The sequence below is a fragment of the Penaeus japonicus genome, unplaced genomic scaffold (assembly GCF_977035675.1).
Source record: "Penaeus japonicus unplaced genomic scaffold, GWHDUDI00000001_assembly GWHDUDI00000006, whole genome shotgun sequence".
Lineage (NCBI taxonomy): Eukaryota > Metazoa > Arthropoda > Malacostraca > Decapoda > Penaeidae > Penaeus > Penaeus japonicus.
Genome location: NW_028234408.1, coordinates 25,576,341 through 25,586,340, shown reverse-complemented (window position 1 = coordinate 25,586,340; position 10,000 = coordinate 25,576,341). Strand labels below are relative to the sequence as shown.

Genomic DNA, 10,000 nt, shown 5'->3' with positions numbered 1-10,000 from the left:
CTGATCAAGCCGACTGATAAGAGAGTCAAGATATGGTCGTTCATTCGGATCCACTTTTACTATACTCTTGATAAGTTCAATGAGATCCTAAAAGTGGAAATGAAATATAAATAATGTTAATGTTATATTACATAATATAAAAAAGAAACTGCTATTATTATTGGTTAAGTGGATGATTGTAAGAATGGTCAGATAGATGGTTGGATGAGTTGATTTCTGGAAAGAAAGAAAAAGGAAGGAAGGAAGGAAGGAAGGAAGGAAGGAAGGAAGGAAGGAAGGAAGGAAGGAAGGAAGGAAGGAAGGAAGGAAGGAAGGAAGGAAGGAAGGACGGACAGAAGAAAGAAAGGAAAGAAGGGCTGAGTGGATGACTAAGTTAGGCACATGGGTAAGTGGATGGAATGATGAATAACAGAGTAGATGGATAAATACATAGAAAAACTTACGGGTGAAAAAACAGATAAGTGGACAGATGTATAGATCAGAAATTACACAGATACTGGCAGCTATAGAATAAGACACAAAGAAAGACAGTGAAATGTACAACTTTAGCAGCTATTCAGTAGACTGCAATAACTGAAATAGATTTCTGAAAAGAATTACAGAGTTATAAAGAGAAAAAAGAACATCTATTTAACCCGTTAAAGCCACGTGACAAGTAACACAATATCACGTCAAGTGGTGGCAGTAGCTGCCACTGGGGACGAGATATTTTGTCATGGCTTTCCATATGGTCGGCACGCTGGGTGATTGGGCACAAAGTGGTTGGCCACAGCCAGAGCAGGCAAATACCCCTAGGCATTATGCTTATGCACTTGAAATACCCCAGTATCTAGACCATTTGGAGCCAAAAGCACCTTGTCGGCGACAGGTTAACCCATTCACGCCGGGGCTATTCCAGCTTTGCACGGTCACTATTCCGAGGTTTTCAAACTCATCATCCGAACGCTTCAAGATTCTCGGGCGCACGGGCCGCGAGCCTGGGCTGCCCGCTCGCTCACCCCGAGTGCCGGCCTTGGCCAGATATCTCGTCGGCGGTGTCTGACGCGAAAACCACGAAACGTGTCAGCACATAATCCGGCGTGAGTGGGTTAAGGAGAGCACGTAAAGATGTAAAGAAAACATCTATTTAAGGAGTGTATAAAAGAGGACAGACACAAGGGTAATCAAATGGTCAACAACAAAATTAATTGTTACCCTTGTAACCCTTCCAACTCTCTTTTATGGTGAAAGGACAAGATTTCATATTGTACTTTAAATTTCAGATTGGTGCTATAATCACATGAATTCTTTTATTGTGTGCCACAATTTCACATTCAATAACCATAAAATGTAAGAGTTGCTCTTCTATTGAGGAATAACACCAAAGCCATGTACCAGATCACTTCAAAAAGCATTGTGAAAGCTGCAAACTATTACCAAACATGATTTTTTTTTACAGTATATTTTTCTGCTAAACAAAAAAATCATCAGAATCTACTTACCTCAGAGTATGAATGATTTTCAGGATATTTGGTAATTCCACTTGTAACAGCTAAGGCTACACTGTCCCCTCTTTCATACACAGCTTCAAATGGAGATCTGTAGAAGCAGAGGGCATACAGCAAACAACCCAATGACTGAAAAAAAATTAATATGTTAGTAATAAACAAACTTTGGTTATGTCAAAAATGTCCAAAAAGTCTGTAACTGGGCATGTTGTGCATAAAATATATGTGATTTAATAGTCGAAATAGACATTTCTCGCTGATAACTTTATCAAATGATACATTCAGATGTTTATTATTAATGCTGTCAATCAAATTATATATTTAGATGTTTATTATAAATCCTGTCAACCAAATGATACATTAAGATGATTATCATGAATGCTATTAATCAAATAATACATTCAGATGTTTGTTTATCATGAATGCTGTCAATCAAATGATACACTCAGATGTTTGTTTATCATAAATGCTGTCAATCAAATGAAACATTCAGATGTTTATCATAAATGCTGTCAATCAAATAATACATTCAGATGTTTATCATAAATGCTGCAATCAAATGAAACATTCAGATGTTTATCATAAATGCTGTCAATCATATTCCCATTAAGAGGCTACTTACCCAAACATCTGTTCGCTCATCAATGTGACAAAATGATTCCACGTTGAATAGTTCTGGAGCTCTATATGGCATAGAGCTTCTCTCTGCAGCTTCATCCTGCAATTTCCGAGCTTCTGAGCTGCCATTTATCTCAACTCTTGCACGAGCCACAGACCCTGAAAAGATAATTTTTATAGTTTAACAAACCATACACATAAGGTATAAAAAAAGTAATAATCATCATGTTTAGTATTCATTACTCAATCCAAATTTTATAAAGAACAATAATTAACCCATTGCAGACGGGACGGGACGCCTAACTGGTGGTCAGGGCAGGCAGTCTTCAACACTAGTGGCACAAGCTAAAAATTAGAGGGACAGGGAAAGTGTATTCTCCACCCCCTGGGTAGCAGACTAGCCCAAACAATATTTTTCCATAGATCCATCATAAAATATGGATTTTGGCTGACTTTGGAACCCTGTAGCTCTGGAGCTAGCACCATTACAGCCATAATACTTTGTGAGTGTGTGCATGTTTCAACTGTGAGCAGATCCCAATGTTGCATCATGTACACACTGACACCCATCTTTTAGCCAACATGTATGTCATGACACCCGTATGCAATGGGTTAATAAAGGAGTTTAAACTTTGATCCCCCTACAGCATATGCACATTTTTTGATAGCCACATCCCTTCAGTAATTATTCTAGTGTAGCTTCCTCTTTGAAAACCAATTCTCAACATAGCACCAGACTCTAAATTTGAGCTCTACCCTTTGATTCTGGTACACTGTGGAATAGCTAAGGTTATGGACAATCATTATAAATAAATATATATGATACAACTGGCATGTAAAATGTGGCAAAATACTCTTATTTATGATGCTTCCTACTTTAACCCCTTAACTACGGGCAGTAGAAAATGCTCCTCACACCGTATCCGAGCTGCCGGCGCACGCCAAATTTTAAACGTCACTACTGAATATGAAGTTTTAAGCCAAAACCTCTACAAGTTTAAAGCCAAAACCTCAACATAATCCTCATGTGTTATATATCAAAATATGCATAGTTAACCTCTTCCCCCATATGCATATGACAAATTATTTACATGGGTTGGGAGGAAGATGGAAAGAATGACCTTGGTGGGAGGCCTCACTCAGATGACCAAAGAAAACGATTGAAATAGTATGGTAAACTAATCATAATATGCTTTATATTTTTACATAATGTTCCATAAATAAATAATAAAATGATGCTAGCAGGGCCCATCAATGCCTCCCCTGGTATAAGTGAATCCCACTCTTATGTAATAATAATGAAAGTCAAGTAATATATCGTATCATATCCGACCTCTATTCTGAAAGATCTCGTACAGCATCCAGAAGAAAGAAAACTCATTTCCACCAGAACTCAGCCAGGACACAGTATGCGCGTCCTCGGGTTTGACACAAGCGCTGCAAGGACGCAGTATACGCGTCCTCATGTTGAAGGGGTTAACCCATTGGTCACTGTTTTAATAAAATATGTATGCAGTAGGATGGCGGGTTTACACTGTCTGGCATGATGCAATCCGCATCTAAGACCAACTCTGCCTTGGCAGCAATTCATGCCATCCACTTCTAATGGGTTAAGATCAGAATACAATGTGGTTTAGCTGATATATCAATGACAGCAATAGAAGAAAAAGACTGCATATTGAGGTGAATGAACATTTGTAGATTTGGGAGATGACAAAAAAAATCATGTATGTCATGACACCCATCCACAATGGGTTAATCCATTGTGGTTAACATAACTGGCAGTTAGGGCAGACAATCTATGACACTGGTGGCACCTGCTAAAAATTAGAGGGACAGGGAAAATTTTTTCTCTGCCCCCTGGGCAGCGCAGATTAATGTACGTGTTTAAGCTGACTTTGGTCCCCTGTAGCTCTGAAGCTAGCACGATTAGAGCCTAATACTTCAAGAATGTCTGCCCACTTCAATCGTGACATGAGAGCTCTGTCGGGGTGGCGCTTAGAGGCTGGGCACCATGTACTAAGATCTTTCTATGTGCACGCTGTCCGTCCCATTGTAGACTATTCCTCCGTTGCCCTGATCACAGTCAAGCCTGGACTCAGGAAAAGGCTCGACATCATACAAAACGAAGCCGCCAGGATTATTCTGGGTGACCCTGAGTGGGCTAAGGTTACTAACCTCCTCTTGGAGGCCAAACTCTTTCCCCTGGACACCCGGATTGATCAGATGGCAGCCCAGTTCCTTGCCAATGTCCTACAGTCCAACTGGACTCGCAGCTAAGACAGAGAGTGCAGCGTCGGCTTGCACATAACCAAGAGCTCTTTGCTAACAACACCTGGCTGTCTCACACAACCAGAGTGCTGAAACGCTTTGAGCTCAATGAGACACTACTGGTTAAGGGCATGGACCTCCCCCACCCTGACTATGTCACAGCCCCACCGTGGGCACGATCCTTGATAGAGTTTTCTGTCATGAGTCTATCAAGAAGAAAGACACAGTACTCACCGCCTCTATTGAAGGCTGAGGCGGAGAGGAACATTACAGCAATCACGCTGCTGAATAGTAAAACCTACTTCAAGGATGGTTCTGTAGACCCCATTAACCGCACTGCAGGCACCGGTTTTGCAGCAAGGGGCATAGAGAAAGCTATGCGGGTATCTGACAATGCCTCCTCGCTCCAGGCAGAGGCAGTATTTATTATGGGAGCCCTAGCCCATGCAGCCCAGATGGACGGGCATGTTGTCATACACGCAGATTCTAGGACCGCCATTGTCAGCCTGCAACAAAGCATGCCCCTTGATAATGTTTAGCATGTAACCACAATTCTCACCATTGCTCAAAGAATCCTGGACCAGGGTAGACGCATCATCATCAATTGGATCCCAAACCATGTTGGTATTGAATGGAACAACGTAGCTGACAGGTTAGCAGAGGAAGGCAGGAAGAAACCCTTGAGTGATCTTGTGGTGCATCCTAGCCAGGAATTGCTAAGGCATAAAATGATGGTTGCAGGGCAGGTCGATGCCCTGCAGCGACATAGAGAGGAAGCGAGAACCTCCCTCACAGACTGAGAATAGGCTACCCTTGTGCATGGCAAATCATACCCACTATTGGGCAAGATGAGCAACGCTGTGAGCATTATGGTGCACCGGACACCAAATTAGAGCACTACCTGATGGAATGCGAGCACACTTGCTTCCACAGGCAGGGCCCAGAGACGACAGTCGCCGGGCTGGTTAGACGGCTATGTCTATCACTTGTCCCCTGGCAACTGGAGCGCCTACAGGCAATCCGACCACCATGGTAAGAGTTCAGTTATGATGATCAGATGAGTCAGCACTTATAGCTAATAGAGACCGGGCTACCCCATCCACACAGCCCGGGCGAAACGACGTCTTCGCAAATCTCTCTGAACTGAGCTGAATTGAATTCAGCGATGATGATGAGATAAGATTAGATAAGTCAGCACTCATAGCTGACAGAGGCTGGGCCGCCTTGTGCATATAGCCCGGGCGAAGCGACGTCTTTGCAAATCTGTCTGACCTGAACTGAACTGATTCAATCGTGAGCAAATCCGTATGTTGCATCACATATGCATTGACACCTGTCTTTTACCCGTAATTAGTGCCATCATATATGTCATGACAATCATGATGGGTATACTCATATATATTTCTTTCATTGTCTTTATTGAATTGCTGATACTCAGTCATTTTTAAAATACAATATTCCTAGTCTGGGAAAGTGATAATATGTCATTCTTGATCATCTTACAAAATATAGTAGATATTTTTTTTGAAAATAAGTGTTTACAAGAAATGTACTTTGAATTATGACCGATTTTTCATATTTAACCTGTTAACGACGGGGCTATTTTGGCTCTAAATGGTCGAAATGTGGGGATATTACTAATGCATAAGCCTAACGCCTCGGGATTCTCGGCCGCACTAGCCAAACACTGTGAGTCCGATCACCTGGCGCGCCGGCCTTGACTAAAAATCTTGTCTCCGTCATCTGACCCAAAAACAAGGTCAATTTTCTCGTTCAAACAGGAAACTATGCAAAATCATGAAGAAGTGAAGTAATTTTGTGTTGCTGACTGTAGGTACTGAAAATGGACTACACATTTGATGTGTATAAAATTTAACCCTTTAATTTCAAGAGGGCTCAATTAAGTTCATTTGGATCCTTGACATTTAACCTGAGCTTGGTCAATTGAGCATAGTCTCTCAAAAACTGGTGGGCTACTTCTGTGTTGTTGTTTTTTCTTTATTTTTGGATGGTAAAGAGTGAGGAAAAAATTCTGGTACTGTTTCATTGAGTCAAAACCTCTCAACTCTAGCTTATTCCCTCATCCCCTTGTACACCTTCATTTCCCTTGACCGATCATACAAGAGCTTCCTGGCGCCTCTTTTGACAAGTGAATAAACACAGTATTAAATAAGAATTCTCAATATGCATGGCACATACACATCCCTACAAACACCTTCATTCCCCATACCTTTTGTGCCCCTTTGGATCAATCAAACGAGTGCCTCCTAGTGATGTTCTCACTTCTTTTGTATTCATCTAAATATGTACAGAAAAAGACTGAATTACAATTGAGATTTTTTTACTTCTGTTATCATAATCAGAAAGGTCTACAAAACATATCTAAACTTACTGTAAATCTTAAAAGTAAAGATAGATAACAGATTTGGGTTGGAGAAAAAAATATATATATTGATAATTTCCTTAACCCATTCGTGCTTTCGTGGTTATTGCGTCAGACGCCGGTGACAAGATATCTGATCCAAGGCCGGCGCTCGGGGTGAGCGAGCAGGCAGCCCAGGCTCGCGAAGTGTGCACCCAAGAATCTTGAGGCGTTTGGCTTATGCGTTCGAAAACCTCAGCATTACAACCATTCAGAGACGGAATTTCCCCGGTGTGAATGGGTTAACAGTTAAACTGGCTGAATGATATTGGATGTGAAAAAAATAAAATAAAATCCCTATTCATTATTCCTTCATGAATCAGACTAGAAAATTATAGAAATGTGCAAAAATGCAAGACAATCTTATAGAAAGTTTTTCTTTATCATCAGAATAATCTTTAACCCATTATTTACTGCAACTTATTTATAGGTACAAGCATACCTTGAATCTATAACCATATGAGGAGTGTGAAAATTTTATAGATTTTTATGTGCCTACAAACATTATGAATGGTTTCACAATTTCTCTTCTTTTGGTCCTGCCTTTATAATGCCTCACTTCTTTTAGCCAATACTAGGCTGCATATTCTACAAGTTTCTCCAGCTCAATTAATCATTCTATTGGCCTCTGCAATCTAAACTTTATTCAAAGGGTACTTGGTTTGCCAATATCTTTGATAAGAAATTTGACTACTGCATGTAAAACACTCATTATAATGACACATCCTGTTACTAGCGTTTCCAGTATTACCAATCATTTTACCAGTCATTCTATCAACAAACAATGATTCAAAAGTGACTGTTTGCCAGAAGCTTTCATAACCAAGTTGTACTGATGCTCAAAACCTTATTTTAGTGACAAACTCCCTGTCAAATTAATCAAGAGGTTAATGAGACTGGCAAAACTATCAAATATTAAAATAACATGAAAATGAAAAACAATTTAAAAATCTAAAAAGGATAAAATTATTTTTATTTGTATCATATTCTATATTCTCAAATAGTTTTCATATTTGTCAAACTATAACATGCTTTTCAAATTGTAGTACTATTTTTTTTTTCACTAAATGAACTGCAAAAAAACATGGACTTGTTTCAGCATAACATTAAATTATATACTTGATATTTCATTCTATTACAAAAAAAATATACATATATTGTACATCATCGAGCACTGTCCACACTCACCTAGATCCATGAGGAGAGGAGTTAGATCATCTTTTATGAGAACATTAGCTGTCTTGATGTCCCGATGGGCCAACGGATGTGGTTTGGCATTATGCATACATTGAACAGCTTCGCATATCCCTCGGAACATGGACAACACCACCACCTTGACAAAAGCGAAACTGTTACTCATGCTGTTTATGAAATTGAGGTCAAGACCAGCATGTCCATTTCCTAAGACCTAAGAACAATGGGGCTGAGGGAGGAGAAAGCGCAAGACAGAAACTACTGGAGGAGAATCATCCTTAGCAGTGGGATGAAAGCCTAAAAGAGGCCACAAATGAATATTTAATATGTATGAAATCAATAAATGTGAAAATTAGGTACAGATATATTCCCCTTATTTTTCTCCATGAAGAAAAAACAAAAGAAGTTAAAGTAACCTCAGAACATATACAAGGGGCAGATGGAATATAAGAAAGGCAATAGTATGATCTTGGATATTACTATTTTGATGTATTTTAGTAATATTTTATGATAATTCTATAGGGAATACTTTATTCTAATGCAACTTCATCTGTTAAACCCTGGAAATTTTCATGAGGAAGAAAAAAAAAAAAAAATATGGAGTGGGAAAAATCCAGTGACTCACCTCATCTAAATGGGTTCCTGTTTTTTGCCTGCGCATCAGTTCATCATGTAATGTCCCTCTCTGTAAGGAAATTAAATTATATGAGCACCTCTAACCACTTTATTTCATCCAATGCTACAATATACTAGTAGTATGTTTCATATTTGATGATCATTTATAAGAAACAGAGAAAATGTAATACAAAAGAATACAGTTTACCCAAAGACTGATGGATATAATACAACTATATAATATAGGAGTAATATTATCAAGTCCTCATTTAGACAAAAGCCTGCAATCAAAACTACATTCTGAAATTTTCTTTTAGAAATGCAAATAACATAAGGTACCTTAGTTTTATCTTTGATTGATATAAAGATCCTCATTAACCCACATAGGACGGGTGGTACAGCATGTGTACCGCGCATTCAAAAGCCCAGTTGCCGGGCGGCACAGTATTGTGCCAGCCATTCAATTGATTTAGGCCTAATAATTCGAACGCCCCGGCATTTGGACATTCAAGGCTAGAATTCCCCCGTCGGGGATGGGTTAACATCAGGCAGAAAAGGATTAACCCCTCATGGTCAGGTAACATTTTAAACTATGCTTGCAATGAGGATGCAGGTATGTGTACTCAATAATAATTGACCAAAGTCAGTGAAGATCTGACTAAAGTCAAATGTGCACATCTGTTTAAAAAATGCCCAATATATGCATTATGCATATCAACATTTGGCCTATCAGGGAGTGCTTGACAACAACCTCTGATAAAAAAAAAAAAAATGTCGAACACGTATTTACAACCTACCTGACAATATGGTAAAAGAATAAGGACTTGTGAGGTGCGATTTCCCATGAGATCCGGAACTCCCACAAGGTCAGAGTCTATGCATTCAACTATGTTGGGATGACTTAGTGACCTGTGATACTCCACTTCTGTTAGTGCAATCTACAAAAATGAACAGAGAATATTAACAGATATCATTAATAAGTCTGCAAACCTTTTAAAAAAATATGACCCAGTGACTTACAACAGTAAATAATAATCACAGTATATTTTGCAACAAATGTGTAGACATACATATATATATATATAATATATATAATATATATAATATATATATATATATATATATATATATATATATATATACATATACTTATACATATACATATACATATACATATACATATATATATACATATACATATACACATACATATACATATACATATGCATATGCATATGCATATACATATACAATATGTATACATATATGTATACATATATGTATATTTGTATATTTGTATATATATATATATATAATATATATATATATATATATATAATATATATATATATATATGTATATACATATATACACATATGTATGTATATATATA

The 10,000-nt window shown here is 38.4% G+C and overlaps 1 protein-coding gene across 2 annotated transcripts in view; it reads right to left on the bottom strand.

The window, feature by feature from the left end:
- LOC122247707 (serine/threonine-protein kinase 16) overlaps positions 1-10,000 on the bottom strand; it is a 16,702-nt gene that overhangs the window by 412 nt on the left and 6,290 nt on the right. For both annotated transcript variants that reach the window (XM_043007234.2, XM_043007235.2), the window contains exons 4-9: positions 9,405-9,545; positions 8,618-8,677; positions 7,987-8,131; positions 2,110-2,264; positions 1,482-1,616; positions 1-87 (exon numbers count right to left, since the gene is read on the bottom strand). The exon at positions 1-87 is cut by the window's left edge and continues 412 nt beyond it. In XM_043007234.2, coding sequence (XP_042863168.1) covers positions 1-87; positions 1,482-1,616; positions 2,110-2,264; positions 7,987-8,131; positions 8,618-8,677; positions 9,405-9,545 — 723 coding nt within the window. The remainder of the gene's footprint in view (positions 88-1,481; positions 1,617-2,109; positions 2,265-7,986; positions 8,132-8,617; positions 8,678-9,404; positions 9,546-10,000) is intronic.